Genomic DNA, 19,845 nt, shown 5'->3' on the forward strand with positions numbered 1-19,845 from the left:
GATCGATTATTCGTAAGTCAAAGTTGACACACCATTGATCTAATCAATTGATCCGAATTGATCGTAGCACACATTCTTGCGTTCAAAAAATAAACTCAGTACATTTTATATTTTGTCAGACAGTACAAATGTTTTAAATGAATACACAAAGTATAATGTAGCGAATTAATCGTTGTAAATTGCGATGTACGAGAATGTTAAACAAATACTTGCATTCGGTTGCATTCCTTCTGTTTCAGATAAAAAAGTTAAATGTCAACAGGAAAATTTTTTATAAAATTCTTTGAAACTAAAAAGTTAAAGCTATTTAAACTCGTCTGCATAAATATCTTCAACAATCATAAATTTTTACATATACATTCTTTAAAAATTGCTAATATGAAAATAAAGAATTTTTCGTTTAAACGTGTTGATATTGGAACTTTCAGGGCAATTTTATAATCTTGTAATAATCTTACAATGAAGATTATAAGATTATAAAATTAGAAGATTAGAAGATTATTCTTCTTTTTAATAAGATTTTGTCAACAGTATTTTTACTATTATCGATTTCAAAAATGTTAGTATTTTATGAAACAAAACTTGCAGCAAAAGATCAAAATCTTCCATATGAATAATACCAATGACATAATCCGAGGCAGTTTTGTAAACAATGATTTATTGTCCACATACTTGACCTATCGCGATACGATTGCTAAAACACCGATACTCTTATCTCCTTGTTCGTAATAACTAGAAATGGTTTAGTTAATCACACAATTTCTTTCTTTACATTAGATCTAATATCATGATGCACTTCGTAGAATAAAAAAGGAAGTCAGAAATGCGTCGCAGAACTGAAACGCGAACCTTGAAGGTGATACTTCCAGCTAACCTTTGATTTTGTTTACGCAACAGTTTTTATATATTTTATCAATCCATGTCACAAGCTCTACGATAATCTATTTAACGTTTAATGCTGACTAAACGTTTCGCAACATTTTGTGTTCAAGCCATTAGGAATATAAAATTTACCCGAGTATTAATAATTACGAGTTACGACATTCACCGCAGCGATCATCGGGTTGCAAATATTTCCTCACGACGATTAAACGTTTTTCATCGTTACTCGAAAACTAATATTTACACCGATACGATACGTAAATTCTAACACTGATCGCTCAAGTCATTAGCGAACGCGGTTGTTAAAGTCCGCATCAAAAGCTCTGCGGGTCATTTAGCTCGAGCTGATTGTGAGAGATGCTAATTGCTAGCCACACAAACGGCGCGTCTTCGCTCCCGTTAAGCGTGCATGGAAATTACATCGCACCAATTTCCTGCCCCCTTTCGAACCGTCACGATTCAATGTGAGAACTATTTACATTCAATCAAGATCTTTTCTCGTTACAGTGTCCGAGTTAGGCGAAAATGATGCGCCGCCATTAAACCGGTACGATGACACGGTGAAGAGAACGTAATCGACGTATCCTGTTTCATTCAGAAAATTCGATCGAACCGTATTTTTCTTGCGGCGATTAATGAATATGCAAATTGGCGACGACGAAAATACTCCTCAATGAAATACTACGTAATCGACGTTATATGGAGATTTATTTTGTGTCGCGAACTCTTCAATGAAATTCCTTCAATGAAGTCTAATCTTATCTCGAAAGATTGCTGCGATTTTTTAATGGTCGTTCAAATCTGCGTCACCCAGATACAACGGTGTTCGAATATTTTATTTGACGTTTTACTCGAAGCATTCTTTATTTATCGAGTCTATAAACGCGTATGAAATTCCTGCAAAGTGAAGAGAATCAGATGGCGGGTTATTTATTTTATCGAAGAGAAACATGGAGGGTTTGCGAGAGTACTAAGAAACGCTGTTATCGGTAATCCAGGATAACGTAAAGTTATTTTCCTTTATTAATTACACTTCGAAAACTGAAACGGAAGTTTGAAAGTTCCAACTGGTAACAATTAATTACTCTCCGATGATCGTAAGAACGATCGATCATTTAATTCGACATCGGTTTCTTCGATTTTCATTAAAAAGACAAGCTCTATCCTTTTTCCATGGGGGTTCAATTTATTTTAAACCGACAACCGTGCTAGATATCTCAATGAATCTTTCAGCAGTTTTATACCGCCCATCTTCCACTTATAAATCTCTAAGAAGCATAATTTATAGATGTTTTTATGGTTTCGAGACGGTCGATCGTTCCTTCCTTGCTGGATAATAAATAATATTCGTGTATTCCACGCTGTCATCGTTGATTCTTTTTCGCGGCGATACGGTAAGAAAATGTTAATTGAACAGGTTTTGTTCCACGCCTCTTATACTTTTTCGACTCGTGCACGATCTTCATTTTCGATAACAATTTCGGCCTTTGAATTATGTCCACTCTTATCTCTTGTTTCTTGGGTATTTCAAGGTTTCTTGATTTCCATATCCCTGGACAGTTCAGGGATTCCTATGTTTTAGATTCATGCCTTTGTTTTCAAATTTGAATATCCTTATTTTATATACATTCATATATCCTCTCTACTAAATCCTCAGGTTTATTTATCTCCTAATTTGAGGTGCGTCCAATCTTTATACCTTAAGGTTTTTTAGATCCTAACATTACTTGATCTCCAGATCTTACATCCAAAAATCGCTAGATTTCCTAATCTCCTAAATTCACAAATCCCTACAGGTTTGGATCCTTACATCTTTAGATTTGTACATACCCAAATCTCCTTCAGATCGTATAAATTTCGAAGCTGCTAGGTTTATAGGTCTTCTAAACCTCCAATCTCTCGAGCTTCAGATCTCTGCATTTTCAGATCTTTAGATCCCCTAATCACTAGTTCCTCAGATCACTAGCTATCCAGATCTCTACACCATTGAATCCCTAGATCCCCATATCCTAGACTTCCAAATCTTCTAAACTCCCAATCCTCTAGATTTCCTAATTTGCTAAATCTTGCAAATCTTCTAAACTCCAAAACCTCTAAAATTCCGAATCTTCTAAACCTCCACATCACTAGAGCTTCAGATCTCTGCATCTTCAGATCCTTAGATCCCCTAATCACTAGTTCCTCAGATCACTAGCTATCCAAATCTCGTAACTCCCCAAATCGCTAGATTTCTTAATCTTCTAAATCCACAAATGCTTAGAGCTTCAGATCTCTACACCCTTGAATCCCTAAATCCCCATATTCTAGACTTCAAACTCTTCTAAACCCCCAAACCTCTGGATTTTCTAATTTCCTAAATCTTGCAAATCTTCTAAACCCCCAAACCTCTAAAGTCCCGAATCTTCTAAACCTCCAAATCCCTAGAGCTTCAGACCTCTGCATCTTCAGATGTTTAGATCCCCAAATCTCTAAATCACCAAATTCTCAGCTGTACAAATCTCCCAAATCCCAAAATTCATAAATCTCCATGTCTCAATACCTTCAGATCTGTACACTCTCAGACCTCTGAATTCACGAATTAGAGAACTCCCAGAAACCTATATTTCCAGACCCTTCCCAAATCCCTATCTCCCTAGGTTCCTACATCTTCATATCCCTACTACACTCAAATCTCTAAGATCCTCACATTCTTAGAATCCCACATTCCTAGATTCCTACATAAAGCCTCCCTAATTAGGTCAAACAGCTATATATTAATATTAACTAGCTATTTATGCGTCAACATTAAGGTTAACGAGCAAACTAGTAGCAGTCGAGTTCCTCGATTCGAAATCGTTCACACGAGCCGTTGTTATCTGTTGCAATGTAATACACCAGCTTAAGAACGCGCTGAGAACGCGTTCTAACAGACGCGTAAATTCGCCCACAGTGCTGGACTAACAATTTCAAGAATGTCCGTGAGCGTGGTTATTCGATTGCTATTGCTTCGAAAGAAATTCCTCGGATGTTTCCGCATCGTGACAACGCGTAAAACTAGGCACTTCGATGCTTGGAAATTTTCTTCGGTCAGTGTTGTTCCAAGCAATTAGAGGATCACCTGTTTAAACCGCTTTTATTGCTCGGTAAAGCTGCCTGGTTGTTCGATTATTCAATTATCGTGGGGTAATTGTACGTGGTCAAATATTTGGGGTGAAATAACCCGTAGTTTGAGGTTTTAACGAAGAAAGTTTATGAATTGTCACTGAATTGGATTTTGTGGAACCATTTATCTTCTCGTGCTCTTTGTGTCGAATTCAATGAATTTGCGATTTTTAATTTTTGACTTTGATACTCTGAGGTATGTAATTTTTTATGCTAATATTTTTTTGGACAATTATATTTATGTGATGTATAATAATATTTGTGTAATGTTTGCACCTTTTACAATAATATTTATGTATCATTTATGTGGTTTATAACAATATTTATAACAATATTTATAAATCACATAAGTGGTATATAAATATTATTGTAAATGATTTATAACAATGTCCACATAATATTTATACCGTCCATATTTGTTTATATGATCTATAATGATGCTCACATAATATTTTTATAATCTACAACAATATTTGTATCAAATGTTTTATTTATATTCTTTGCCTCATTATATCGACTTCTAAAAATAAACAGCATTGTAACAATGTTGTACGTCGAGGTTACAACATTGAACGAGGTATCAATATGTTAGGTATAACAGAGTTTGCGACCATAACAACATACATGATTAGAACAGAAATAGAAATTATCAAGAACAAGAAGCAGAACCACTTGTATGGCGGCGAGTCTGAAAGTCTAACGAAAGCCACAATGAAAGCGTGAGGTTGGAGAAAGTAGATGTAGCTGGTCAAACCTAACTTTGCTAGACGTATTAGTTTCGCTACAATTATGAAAACTGCACTTTATCGACATTGTCTTCAGTATACACTACTCTTCAAAACAATTAGTTCCTGTTCACAAGCTCCTTATTTTAAATTACAAAATTTTCTTGAAACTTGTGTTCATTTTTATTGAGGTAAAGAATGTGTATATTCAATGATTAACCGTTTGTTTATTCAATTTTCTACTTTATCTTTAATTTCCATACTAATGTGTTTAGGGTTAAATTGCAAGAATGTAATAATTCTTCTTTTGATGTAAAAAAAATATTTATCTTTACCTTCAAAACACACTACTGTGTTCACTATTAAATTACGAGAACATATTTCTCCTCTGATCATAAAAAAATAAAACTTTCTCGAATCAACAACATATACAATACTTGTAAAAGTGAATCTTATCAAACTCCATGCAATACGTCTCTCAATTCTCATATCAAACACCTATCCGAGTCAGTGAAAAACTCCCGAGATAAGGAATACACCGTTCAGGTTGAGAGCCGAACAACATCATTTCGATGCCGCGTTAATGAAGACATTCGAAAGCGATAAACGTTACAAGAAGACGCGCGAACGATCCTTTCGCGCGATAAATTGTCGCCTCGCGTTTATGTTGTTGCGTAAAGTCACGGATCGCATGAACGAGAGCCGAGCGCGAATTCAATGTTTCCACGGTGCTCAATAAGGAGCCGTGAATCAATGGCCGTTAGAATGATTACACAATATGTTGTTCACCACTCTTCGAGAGTACTCTTTCATGGTGAAACGGGTCCCAAGAACACTTCAGCCTCATTCACGCTGTCGTTTACCGGATGACTTTGAATCGCGAAACTTTATTTCCTCTTGCAAGAACGTGTAAACGAGCTGTGAACGCAAAAAGGTAATTGTAGGTACATCGGAGTGTAATGCAAGCTTCTGGGATAAAAGGAAGCGTGAAAGGTGTGCGGAAGTCGTTTGAGACTTTCTCTGGGGTTTAGGTACATCTCAACATTTCTTAAGGTGTATAGGGCCTTAGAAGTTATTTTGATAGGCTTTGGGATATAAGGGTTTTCTTTTTTGGGCAATTTGTAAACGCACAAATTTCTGGAATGTAGGTATCAAGTTTTTGGAATAATTTAATTCTTATATTTCAACATTTTTAGGTTTTCAATCACTTAAATTAGTAGATTTGCAAGATTTCGAATTCCCAAATTTCTGAAGTGCTAGAGCTCCTACGTCCAAGTCTCTTTTCTTAATTTCTAAAACCCCAAATTTCCAATCTCTCAAATCCCTAAACTTCCCAAGTTTCCAATCTCCCAAATCCCTAATTCCCCAATTTCCCAATTTCTCAATTCCCTAAATTCCCTAATTACATTCTCAAATTTCTAAAACCCCCAAACTGCTAAATTGCCTAAATTCTAAATTCCCAATCTCCGAATCCTAAAATTCCCAAAATTTTCCCCCACATCCCCACTTCACCTCTCCCATAAGAAATCCACATTCCACCCTAACGTGCACCTCGTATACACATTGTCAAACATGTCAAACAAGTTTTCTCGCATTAACACGTGATGATTCGTCATTTACGATGACGTTACAGGTGAATTATCGCGGGAATCGTATACACTTCTATTAGGTACGCGAGAGTTATAATATCGCGCTACCCTTGCTTCTGGATTACCATAAGTACGAGGTGCAACGCGAATACACGGCCTGACGCTCGTTTATGTTCGTATAATTTTATTCGGAGTTTAAGGTTAATTGGTGTAGCCTTGTGTGCTCATTTGCATCTTTGCAATCACAAATCTTGGTTCTGTACGAGAATTATCGATCGTAAATAACGTTGTACATTGTACGCTGGTTGTAACCCGCATACGATTGCTCGTTTTGTGAACCTCCGACGATAATGGGTCCTTATTCGACTGCAATAAAACGGGGAACACCTTAATGTCCTTCCTTCACGATTTACAGCGTACTGACCGAATTTCGCCGGCTTTTGTATTAACATTTTCATTGTGAACTCCGATCGTTAATATCGTGTTTAAAGACACTGGTCTTGGGTCAAAAATTTCCAACATCTTGGTGATACTTTTATTTATTTTACTATAATTTGTATTATTACCTTGTAAATAAATAGCTCTGAATACTATCTTCGTTCATAATATTTTAAATAAAACGAAAATTTAGAAATTGCTGTTTGAAGTTCGGAAAAGTTTCAAATTAACATGAACATAATTTTTTTCTTCGAAGTGAAGTTTTGAAAAGTTTCAACATGAACATTTTTTTTCTTCAAAGAGAATATGTTTATGAATTTTGCTATTTCGACAGACTGCAATCTAGTTTGTAAAAGAAATGTTTATAAAATGTACTGCAGAGTGCTCAATGGAATTTTTATGCGTCACCTTGACGCCCACCATGTTCTACATTTCAGCTTTTTCTTAAACTTGATCCAGATCTACATACAAGTGTTTACAAAACAAACATTTAACCTCATACAGGAACACGCATTTATTTATATTAAAAGTGCAAATTTTCTATCCTCCATGAAAAGGGAATTTATATGTCCGTTTGTTTTTGTTTCCAAGGATAGACTAGTTTTATACAATGGCAGTATTTGCATACAGAAGTAGGTTAGATAATTCGCCATTTTGATTGTAATGGGACTAGATAAAACGAGCGTGCAAATTTCGAGGAAGTAAATTTATTCACAAGTGATACAAATCCCATTTAAATAAAAATAGACTTTAATTCTTGGAAAATGTAACTTTGAGAACAAATTTTAATAATATTCCTCGAAATCAATTTCATCCCTGTGATGTTTTCATGTATTAAAATAAAATTATCGCGTTGTATGGTGCGAGACGCTCTGAATACCTTAACCTCACAAAGTAGCACAGGATGCTGTAAACAACCTCTTAACGACAGTAAATCGAAACCGTTTTCAGTGGCGTACCATATTCCTTTCACAACAAATCAATAGATTAAAACTCTACGTAAAAACATTCAATGTGCAGTTATTTCTATATTAAAAATAAAATACGATAAATATAAAGAGGATGAAACATAAATTAACTTATACAATTACTTTTCATGTCAACAAAACTTTCATACAAATGACTGTACAATTTCTGTAGAAACTGACTGTAAAAATAACTAAATAATTTTATACATTCAAGATGCATTTATCTTTACAATTTTAAAAGTAAAGAAGACCCGCCATTTTGATGCAGTTCGTAAACCTAATATTGAATGCAAGTTGAGAGGAATAAGAAAGAATGGATGGTGATGAACGTAATTTTATTGTCAAGTTGAGCATTTTTGGCCTAATGCCGCTCCGCCGCACCTTAGCTTTCGCTTATATCAGCAGGTGTTGAGAAATCATAGCTCCACCACCATACAAGGGTCGTGACCCGATCCAATCAGCGAGGGGAAGACATCACTTGACTCCATTGCTGCTGTAAGGAATTTTATTCTTGGTTCCGTTAATGCTATTGAGTTAGAAAGCACTCAACAGACCGGAGGGAACCGGGTGATGAACGTAATACTCGATATCCGGCGAAATCCTGCATGACGAATCACATGGAACCGCGGGAAATCGTCATAGGGATGTGTCACGAGGTGTGGATCCGCCGTTCACGGGCCATCGATGTGTTTATTATTGAGGACGGAAATAAAAATAATGCGAGGTGGTGCGTAGCTGACTATGACATCAGCAGGCCAATCAATCCGTTTTGCATGATGATGCATGAAGTGCATCGAATGAACGTTCGGTGAGAATATCGTTGGGATCATCTGGGTGTGGACATTGTACACTGTGGAAATTCCTGGGCACAATTACATCGACCTTTTACCTTTCCTTCTATTTTTTTTATGCACTTTGTCTGTTGCTTTTGGTCGACAGAATTGTGGAGTGAGTGGACAAAGGTTGGTCTGAACATTGTTGGGGTAAAAAGACAATTTATGAATTGTTGAGTTTAGTAATTCGATCCGTAGATCATTAAACGTTGTATCTCCTAAATTTCCAAATTCTTGAATTTTTTAATTGTCAGATTTCTAAAATCAGCCATTTCTAAATTGCCAGTTCTCCAAATTAATGATTTCTATGTTTCTGAATTCTGTAATTCAGCGATTTCTAAATCACCAAATTCGACAAGTCAACAATTTCTAAATCCCCAAATTTACCAAGTCCTAAGCTCACAAATTCCAAACTCCGAATTCTCCAACTCACCGATTCCTAAACCCCCAAAGTCTTCAATTCACCAATTCCTAAACCCTCAAATTCTTCAACTCGCCAATTCTTAAACCCCCAAATTCTCCAACTCGCCAATTCCAAAACCAAATCAATCAATTCACCAGGTCCCAACTTCCCAAATTCCAAACTCCGAATTCTCCAACTCACCAATTCCCAAACCCCCAAATTCTCCACTTCAATCTCCAAGTCCCTAAATTTCCCAACTCCCAAATCTTCAAACACTCAAATTCCAAATTCCCCAAATTCTAAAACCTCGAAACCCCGGAATCCAAATATTCAAATCCCCAAAATCCCAAACTCAAAACCTCAAACCAACCCCTTTTCAAGCTTCCTAAAAAATTCTCCCAAAATAGAACTAAGAACTTATCATCCCATCTTCAACATATCAATAGAATACTCTCGAGTCGCAATAATTTTCTAATTAGCTCGACGTTGATAAGAAATGGAGCTGCACCCATTTAGCTAGCAAGGTTCTCGATTACCAGTCAGTAGTCCCGGTGTTAATGTCTGTCCAACAATTTATACGATCTCAGCAGAAGTGATTGCAACGTGTTTGCACAGTAACAATGTTGATGTGTACATTATTGCGATTGAAGCTGTTCGGAACGCGTTGTACATGCTAAACGATCGGACAACGTATCGTTAATGTGCTCGGGCAACCACGATAAAGGCACGTCTGTGCATATCGTTGACAATACATCACGCTTGGAAACGCTTGGCCGCGAAGTGTAACGCGCAATGTCACCGACGAACGCAAGTGCATTTACGACATACAAGTGTTTGTGAACGACTGTTGAATTCGTAGGTGCACCCGGTGATCATCGTTTAAGCTTGCGTCGAATTTATGCTTCCCTGTTGAACCCTTCGCGAGGCTGACGATAAACCTTCGTTCCGCGATCGTTTCGAAAAATTTATTGGCCAATCCTCGCTTAACAACGAGCCTTAGCTACTTCCAGTGGAATGGATGTTAATAACCGTGGCGACTCGAAGGGATTGAACCCGTTCTCGATCGATTTCTTTTTCAATTTTATTGCTGTCTCCAATTAGTATTTTTACAATTGTCCTTGAACAATTTTTCAACGAAGGAATCAACTTTGAGAGCGCTGGTCTTTTAGCAACTCGAAAATTAAAAAGTCAAATGTTAACCGTGGCGACTCGAAGGGATTGAACCCGTTCTCGAACGATTTCCCTTTCAATTTTATTACCTTCTCCAATTAGTATTTTTACAATTGTCCTTGAACAATTTTTCCACTAAAGAATCAATTTTGAGAGCACTGCTCTTTTAGCAACTCGAGAATTAAAAAGTCAAATGTTAACCGTGGCGACTCGAAGGGATTCAACCCGGTCTCGATCGATTTCTTTTTCAATTTTATTGCCATCTCCGATTAGTATTTTTACAATTATCCTTGAACAATTTTTCCACAAAATTAACTTTGAGAGCACTAGTCTTTTAGCAACTCGAGAATTAAAAAGATAAACGTTCACCGAAAATATATTTCGAGTTCTGTAATTTACGTTTATAATTTGCAAATTACAAATGAAAAGTTGCGTAAACGAAGAATGAATAGTCGAAGGTCACATTACCATATTTATAAGAGAATCTGCATTTCCATGTAAACAATTAACCTGTGAAAGTTAATCAGGTGGTCTATTTCAGGTTGAGCGCCTTATGGGATTGATCGATATATCTTCCTCTTTTGTTTCGAAAATATAGTAGCAGGTATAATGTAGAGATACTGCTATCAATAGGGTTATCGATAAGTATCGGTAATGTCATTAAGATAACTGAAGGCGAACGATAGCTAAATATTTATCTTTATTATTAATTTAATTTTATTCAAGCTTATCTGGTAGATAACATTATCATTCAAAATCAGTTATTTTTGTTTGAGAGTAGGCTATATTTAAAGGTGAAGCATGAACTTGAATGATAAGATGCATCGGGTCTAGTTAGGTATAGAACGTAAGGTAGAAAGTTTAAATATGATTAAATAAACTTGAAAGAAGTTGTGTATCAGTGATTTGAAGTTTAAACAAGAGTGAACTTGGATAACGAGATTGCGAATCGCGTTACGTTGGATTCGAAGTTAAAAGATAAAATAAACTGCAAAGATAAAGTTAGGAAGTTACGATAGGTTAGAAGAAGGATAGATTTGAATAATCTACATTAAATTAAATAAGATAAATGTTGTTAGGTAAAACTTATTAGGAGTTCAAACAAGAAAAAAGTATTATTTATCATTGAGCGCAAACAAGATATTGATATCGCTGCACGCATAAAATAGTACATGAAGTGTAGCTGATGGAATCCGTTGATTTTCTTGTGACTGTCGACTTGGTCCTAAACACCTAGTTTCTAGCTGTCCGATCTATTCTCGCAGTTCACGAAAGCGCATCGATAACTATCTTTCAGACAACTCACGAATGTTTCTGGACCGCGTTCGACTTTGGTTACCGTTTTGCATCTATGTTTAGATCTGGTCCAGCTGACATCGATAAACTAGGACGGGTTGGAACGCTTCCGTAATAACGTGTTGTCTGTCCCGACCAAATTCCTCATCGATAATACAAAACAACGTATACCATGAATGAACCCGTCTGGCTTGATTCATATTAATTTCACGAACTACCACTGATCCGATTTACCCAGACAAATTCCTTATTCGTACTTTTGTTAGTTTATTCACGACGCGGTGCATTGGCAACCGTAGGTAATCAGTTTCGAGGAATTCATGGTAGCGACAAGGATCGAATAAATTTGAATTAACAAGGTCTGCAGGTGGGCAGCTAGGCTACCAGATTTAGATGACCAAATGGCAAATTGAGATTAGTCGTTCAGGAACGACCGTGATTCATCGTGGCGTTCCGTTCGTTCTATCGAAAAGAAACACGCATTCTCAGCCTTAGTCAGCTTGTTTCGTTTTAAATGAAGTTATTCGCTTCGTGGTGCCAGACAGGTGACAACTATCCCGAATCGGTCGGATATGCCTAATCGGATTCCGAAGATAAATGACACCCGAACGAGAACGGAGAAACATTTCGGCGAACACCAATTATCTCCTGACTTATTTCCTTACAATGATTAGAATTTGAAAAGGAAAGTGCTTGCTAACAACTGTGGGTATAATTAATTATTCATGACACGTGTCTTCAAACGTGTTTTATTTTACAAGAGTTAGGTATTTATTGATGCCGTCTAAAGTAAACTCGCATTATCGCTCTGGTTCATCTGTCAGTACATCTGTCTACATCCCAAAAGACTATGGTAGTTGTCACAGTAGTAAATTTTAATATTTGAGACTCTTTCTAATGAACTTTTCTTCCGAAACTCTTTTGATCGAATTTTAATTTAAATCGTCTTCAACTTAACCAGTGAGTATACAGTTAGTTAATAGTTATGTCTTCTGCTTCCAGATGTGGCAGTTAAGGTTTTGGACGTACCTTCTGCTGATAGCGTTATCGCTAGCACCAGTGCAGAGGGTTATAGCGTGTTCTTGCATGAGGAGTCATCCACAGACTCTATTTTGCAATTCAGATTTCGGTAAGCGATTGCATTAATAATCGAGCAACACTCGATTCATCTAATCTCTCTGTTCATGACTATTTATTAATCTTTCCTCGCAGTTGCCTTGGTCCGAGTGAAGAAGGTGTTTCCTTCGAACGAGCATGCGATTGGATATAATGTGAAAACCAGTAAAATTTTCAAGGTTGGTACATCGATCGCAAAAGTTATTGCTTTTAATCCTACCACTGCTTCTCGGTCATTATAACAATATTGATTTACTATGCATTTTGTATAAAAGCAAAACATGAACTTTACATATTATATGTGTATTTTGAAGTCCTTAAGTCCTTATATTTCTGAACCGACTACATTTTTTAATCTGTCTACGAAGTAACTGTAAAAAGTTACTGTAATGTACACAAATGTCAAGGTGTAATATAAATAATTTTCCTAACAGGTAAACAGTTCGAAGTCGTATCACGCTCTGAAGAAAAATATCCTGTGGACGCCATCTTCAGACGGCATGTGCGGGGTACATCTTGAAATCGGAGAAACATACGTCGTAAGCGGAAGTACGATGGGTGATCGAGCACGTATATCGATCTGTGGTTTATCGATGCAATGGAGAACGGTACCAAGCAGACAAAGGAAAGCTTTCAAGGAACTGTACCGTCACGGTTGCAACTGCAGCGTAAGTGAACAATTGCAATCAAATGCGTCGATACGAGACTCTACTATAACATTGCAACATCTCGGCACTTAGCATCAGGCTTATCTAATCATCATTACCGAAGGAATAAATCGAATTAACCTGCTTCACAAATTCTTTTCGAAATAATCCTTTGAACGTTCATCGCGAGTTAACCACTTGACCTATCATTTCTTCAGCAGTTGCGTCACAGCTAATTATCGCAATATCATTACAGCAATATTGCAGAAAATTATTGCGGACAAATAATGATAATTGAAATCTTAGGTATAGTTTGAACTTAGGTGTCTTTGATTATGTAATTGGTATTAAACTCTCTGAATATAATTTCAATCTGTCGTGAAATGTGCGTCACCAGTGACGGTATTACAAGTCAAAGGGTTACAGATTTGAATATGAATTGTTTAGAACTAGTTTATGATTTGTGTCTTTGATGTTTCAGATTCATTACACTCCATGGTGGTACAAGGGTGCAGTTCTAGCGAACGTGGGAGGCAAAGAGTGTCTATGGGAGAGCAAACCCGGCCCTGAAGATTGCCAAAGAGAATACGGCGTGTGCAAGGCTGGTTCTGGCGGGTGTTCATGGGTCCCTTCCGTGCCTTACAAGAACTGCATCAAAGAGCATCATCAGAAACGCGAACAGCAACGGGCACGAGAACCTTAAAGAATATCTCTGCTCCGACGCACGCGAGAGTTCTACGACGTTGCCAGCATCAGCACGCTTTGCGAAACTTTGCGATCATCGTTTTCTTGCGTGAGAAAACTCTTGTGGAACGCGAACTGTCGTGGTCACGCGTTGAGAAATCAATGCTAGTTTCGATGAACTTTCTTCCCTTTAAATTAGTTTTAACATCCTGTTGGGACGAATTTTTGGGATGTAGCATTCATATATCGTCGAAATCTTTCCAACTTGGAGAAATTTCGTGTTTCGAATAATGTATGAATTTGATCGGAGGGTGAATAAAAAATTAGTTAGGCATAATTGAGCCTGAAAAATCATAATAATTTATTGGATCGAATTCGATTTAGGGGAAAAGCTTTGCGGCATAAAAAACCTTGCAATATATTGCAAGTTCGTTGATTGAACGGTGAAAGTGTGAACGATGTATATGTATCTTGTTGAATACGATTGTTTGATTTTATTCGAGGAGTGTAGGGTCCCACTCGAATAGCGTTACGATATGTGTTTGATACCACCCTGGTTACAATTGAAAATTGAGTTATTGGGAAAATTGGAATACTTAAAGATGTGAGAATTTATGAGTTTCTCAGATTCGAAGATTTAAGAGTTTGGGAATCTTGAAGTCCCCGTCACTGCACGCGCCAGTACTCGATGTCTACCGAGCAAAGTTGACCATCATTTATTTAATGCAATATAATCCGACGAATTCTTGGAACTGTTTACATTACCATAATAAGTTATTTCGAGATCACTAGCATCGCGTTTGTGTCGTCGAATCTTTCGCGTTCAATTAATCACCCTACTTACTATTCATCCTTCAAATTGTCTTCCTACCGCACTCGAATAATCGAGAACATCGAGCGAACCTTATTCAATGTTTTATTTATTCGCGTCGTGAAGATAGCTGCTCGCGAAAGGAGTTCAGTCCGTATCGATTCAGAATTGTACGAGAAGAATCGATGCTGTTAACCTCGTTCGATTTTTAACGAAATCATTCGGCGAGCTCGGCCACAATGTAAATCGACTGAATCTCGTGAAGCATGAAGCAGCGAGCGTATTCGATTATCGATTGGCCATCCCTTTAGTTGTACATATTAGGCTACTCATGTATATTATGCATTTTTAAATTATTCTCATGTTTATTTCGTAGTATCGTCTCGTCTATATGTATGAAACTGCGTGAAGGATATGTTTGAACTTCAGTTTCTAAGAGTCTGCGAATCATCGAAATCTAACAACAATTGTGATACGGTCGAATATTTAACTTATCGAGATAATAATTGATCAGGTTTCTTTGCAAAAAATTGTCTCATCAGGAATATCATCCAAAGTCTGAGCAGTCGCTTTCGAAACATAACTACAGTTATTTCAGCTGATCGATCGTACACCTTCTTCGAACAAGATAATAAATTGATCTGGATTCAGATCAGGTTCTTAAATTGTTTTGCATCTTGATGACAGCGAGCGCTCACATTTTGAATGACATTCTTTAGCAATGAAGAAACCTTAATTCAGGGTAGAACTTTAGTACAAAAAATCGAAAATTAATCAACTAGTGTTCGCATTTCCTATCACGAGAACCCGCGTAGCACGAGACGATGTATATTTAGTTGATAGTTCTTCCATTTGATAATTTTTGTAAGTATCGCAACACGGGAAATAAACGAGAAACGCATGGTCGTTCTTTCAGTAAGCACACAAAAGATTACACTTATTTCGTTACTCACCATTTCGCGATGATTGGGATAGAAAGTCTGCTCGATCAACGGGAAATTGTCTTTGCCCAGACGGCGCTGAAGACCAAGCAGATGCGCGAACACCCAAGGTTTATCCTGAAATAAGAACAATGATTAAGAAACTTCACTCATGAGGCACGGAAACTTTTAATCGCTGTTCCACTTTGAACTTTGTTAGGGACCTCTTACCTGGAAGTTGTAGATTGCCGTGAGATTGTTAACGCTTGGTATACCGCCGTACATTAAACCGAGAAGAAGGTTCTTGTAGTCCTCTCCCGCGTCCCTCAGGTTCTGTCGTATCAGGACGAAATCAGGCTTGAAGGATCTGTGGGTGAAATTTTATTTGCTCGGATCAATTATGTGAAGTTGAAAATCTGCCACAGTAGGTTTAAATACAGTAGATTCCCGTTATATTGCCGTTTCAGAATTTCAATAGTCGATGAAATTCATCATCTCTTTGAACGATGATCGCCACAAGTTTTATGGAACATTATGACATGTTAAAAATACAGATAGCAACGTGTATGGCGAAAAGCTGTGACAATACGTGTTAGATCGCATGAGTTGATCACACATTAGATCACTGCGTACGGTCACGTGATGGGCAGTCATGCGTTACATTCCACGCATCGTATTCTTTTAGGGTTGTATTCGCGACATGTTGCATTTACATGTATTGTATTTTCTATGCGTTGTGTGTACGTTGTATTTTTCACGCGTTGTGTTTTCGTCACATTGTGTTCTCCACGTGTAGTCTCCATACGTAGTATTTTCGTACATCATGAATCATCGCGATGATTTTACCCAAGTTGCAGCTTAAATTCATTTTTTATATTAAATAATGAACCTTGCAAATTTTGTTTGAATGCTAATTAATAATAATCTTGTGGTAATAACTATATCTTACCTGATGACTTTGGTCCCGTTACGATAAACTGCCATGGACACAACAGTACCAGTCTCGCTAGCTGTCAACGACAATTCCCGAAATTCCGCCTGTTCAACGCGGATCTCGTAATCGCCATGAAGCCTACGACCCCGGAAATACTTGCTCCAGTCCGTATTCTGGTCGTCGATTACTAGCAAGGTGAAGCATCGATCTTTGTTGTACGACGGCCCTCTCGTTGCACCGGACACTGCCGCTCCCAAGATGGAGGCACCCTAATCATTAAAACCACGTTAAATGACATGAAATTACAAACTCAAATACTTGTGAATATAGCTCTTTTTAAATTATCAACTTTCCAAATTTCTGAAAATATTTGCAAATCTGAAAGTTCCTGAACATCCAAATTTGAAAGTTCTCAATTTGTAAAATTTGAAAATGCTAAGGGCTCGATAAGATGTAAAATATGCTAAATTTTTGAATTGGAATTTACCTGATCGCGAGCAGCCCCGGTCAAGCTCTGCACCCGTTGCAGCAAGCTCTCCCTGGTCTTAGCGGGTGAAGAGGGTGCGCTGGTGGTTCTGGACCCAGGCCTGAGATTCAGACTCAGGTCGCCTCCAGCCGGTTGGGTGGCACTCGGAGGAGGTGCTCCAGGTACCGGTGGTTGGCTAGCGGGTGGTACCGGTGTCGGTTGGGACTGCAGAGGTCGATCTGGCACCCCTTGATACGATTGGGACGAATCCCTGGCCATGGAGGCCAGCCCGGAGTCTGTGCTTGGTTCATCGTCGAGCTCCGAGCTCAAATCCCCTGACGAGAACCTGGAAGACAAGCTATGGTGGTGGTCGTGATAGTGACAATCGGTCGTTTCGTCCCCCGATTTCACGCTTTTTTTATTGCCGGCACTTTCAATGCACATCGAACAACAGCCAGTGCTCAGGGTATGGCATGGACATGGCGTTGGCGATGATGGCGATTGCTGGTTTTGCATGCGTGACACGAACGATGACACATTCGCTTCTCTGAGCAGCAGTTGCTCGGACATTTAGTTGATCGCGGTGCCTTCGCGTGAAACGTGGGCCGACGACTGTTCGTGCTCTATGGGATGAGGTGACGAATTTCCACGGCAAAACGCTCTCATATCTGATTGCCGACAAATGGGTTTCGATGAATCGCAGCGGGGATGCTTTTCGATAAAGCTTTAGGGGTAGCGTCCATAAACGTTCCAACGAATCGTTGATTTCGATGATAAGAAATGTACCTCTTCTAAGGTTTCTCGAGCTCTGAATTGTCGAGAATATTCAGGCAGAATTTGCACGATGCCAAAAGCGGTTTCTCCATTGACTCATGCATACACCAAGACTTATGAAACTAGGGAAAAACATCGAGATATTTGTAATAAAAAAATGTTTAATTATGTACGCTCTGGAATGACCACTCAGCGAAACGAGAATCTCGATCGTCGTTGATCCTGCTTTAATTAAGAAATCAGGTAGCCACTTCGCGTTAATTGAATCGGACAACTTATCGTCTATGATATCGCGGGGTGCATCGCGTGACAGAATGTGGACACGAGTTGGACCAATTTTGTATCAAGATAGCCGGTCATTATTTTACACTGCTGTTACGTCGCTCAATAACCGGATTCGATGAAAAGAGCTCCGACAAACACGAGCTTTCACCGGTACAACGACCCGAAACTCTATGCCCCTCGGTGCTACTGTGCATATATATTCGCCGGCTTTTATATCTCGGAACGACCCGATTCACAAGAAAAAAGGCGACAATTTTTGCCACGAAAACGTTAATCTTTTACGGAACAGAGTACATCGGGATTCGAGAAACACGGTAATCTGAACGTTGCACGACTAAAAATACTGCGACCTCTTAATTACCGTGAAAGCTATTTTTACCGCGATAACAATCAATTAAGGGATTAATCTTTTTCATTCTGGCAATAACCTCATTGAACAGTGTTTCGATATTAATTAACTCCGAGTTAAGCATTTTACGGTGTTCATTGATACATCGATCATTTATTTGTTGTTCAATAATTTATTTAACATTCGTTTAGTTTTATGGAGAGACTTATTTATTTATTGAATATTTATGTATATGAACAGATTAGTATCAGTTGAATTTTAAAATTAATGAAGTTTTTATGGAAATACGAGTATGTAGGTATTTTTAGACGAGGGATCAAAAAATGAGAAAATATGGTAGAGGGGTATTGATTTTAGTTTACTTTAATAAGAAATTGTTTTTCTTCAGATATTTTATTTTTTGTTAGCCACGTGTAATACTTACAGAGTACAGAATTCCAATCGAACTGTGCCATAGATTATAATTACTCAGTAATTCGGAAACATCGTACTCGATTACATTTGAATTGATGATTCAGATTTCTCGTTTTGTTAAATTAATGCAACTCGCGTTTTAATTGAAGTGCGATTGAAACTTAATTGAAACGGTATAAGAGGGTGAACGTAACAAATTCTAACAGAAAAGGACTATCAGCGGTGAATAGTATTATTCGTAAATTCATATCCCAACAGGAATTAACGTAATTTCAATACATTCAGAAGTACCATAATTAATAATTTAGGTAGTCAAAATGGTTTGATTACCTAATTCAATTACGGATTGAATTACGTAGTTAAAATTGAAGGTAGTTAATTAATTTACGAGAGTTAGTTGCGTTAATTAATGTTACAGTGTAATTCAATTAGCGCAACTGTGTAAATCTTTCTTTGGGCAAAATTGGGATACCTGCTTTAAATGCGGTAAATAGTCGTTGAATGAATAATAAATGCAACTTGTAAGTTTGCAACTTTTCGGAGCTGGAAATTTAGAATTTCACAAATTATCAAAAATGGGAATTTCAAAATTTAATAATTTATATGCTTAAGAATTTAGAAGTATTAGAATTTGTGAAAAGTTAAAGGTTTGATCATTTCCAAGTTTGAAAATTTGGAGAAATTGAGTTTGAAAATTGGGGATTAGGGATATTGGTAAATTGGAGATTAGGGAAACTGAAAGATTGGTAATTCCAGAGTTTGAGGAAATGGGATTTTGCGAAATTGGAATGTAAGGACTGTGGATATTCGGAAATTGGGGATTTTAGAAATTGAGAAATTAGGAAATTGTGGAATTGGAGATTTTGGGAATAGGGAAATTGGCAATTTGAGGTGTTGGAAATTAGGAAATTGGGGAATTGGAGATTTGGGAAGTTGAGAAATTGGAAAATTTGGAAATTGGGAATTTAGGAAATTGAGAAATTGGGAAATTGAAAAATTG

The 19,845-nt window shown here is 37.5% G+C and overlaps 2 protein-coding genes across 7 annotated transcripts in view; one reads left to right on the forward strand and one right to left on the reverse strand.

Moving 5' to 3' along the window:
- Timp (Tissue inhibitor of metalloproteases) overlaps nt 1–15,632 on the forward strand; it is a 39,953-nt gene extending 24,321 nt beyond the window's left edge. For all 5 annotated transcript variants that reach the window (XM_012280716.2, XM_076533155.1, XM_012280719.2 and 2 more), the window contains exons 2-5: nt 12,448–12,574; nt 12,658–12,740; nt 12,996–13,229; nt 13,690–15,632. In XM_012280716.2, coding sequence (XP_012136106.2) covers nt 12,448–12,574; nt 12,658–12,740; nt 12,996–13,229; nt 13,690–13,911 — 666 coding nt within the window. In that variant the 3' untranslated portion in view covers nt 13,912–15,632. The remainder of the gene's footprint in view (nt 1–12,447; nt 12,575–12,657; nt 12,741–12,995; nt 13,230–13,689) is intronic.
- The window catches only part of Syn (synapsin), a 61,935-nt gene that overhangs the window by 35,536 nt on the left and 6,554 nt on the right, over nt 1–19,845 (reverse strand). The window contains exons 3-6 of one of the 2 annotated variants that reach the window (XM_012280724.2): nt 17,045–17,369; nt 16,573–16,826; nt 15,855–15,990; nt 15,657–15,761 (exon numbers count right to left, since the gene is read on the reverse strand). In XM_012280724.2, the coding sequence (XP_012136114.1) occupies nt 15,657–15,761; nt 15,855–15,990; nt 16,573–16,826; nt 17,045–17,302 (753 nt within the window). In that variant the 5' untranslated portion in view covers nt 17,303–17,369. Of the gene's footprint in view, nt 1–15,656; nt 15,762–15,854; nt 15,991–16,572; nt 16,827–17,044; nt 17,382–19,845 lie in introns of both variants that reach the window. The other variant, XM_012280723.2, reaches the window with a different exon arrangement.

Source organism: Megachile rotundata, chromosome 1, assembly GCF_050947335.1.
Source record: "Megachile rotundata isolate GNS110a chromosome 1, iyMegRotu1, whole genome shotgun sequence".
Taxonomy (NCBI): Eukaryota; Metazoa; Arthropoda; class Insecta; order Hymenoptera; family Megachilidae; genus Megachile; species Megachile rotundata.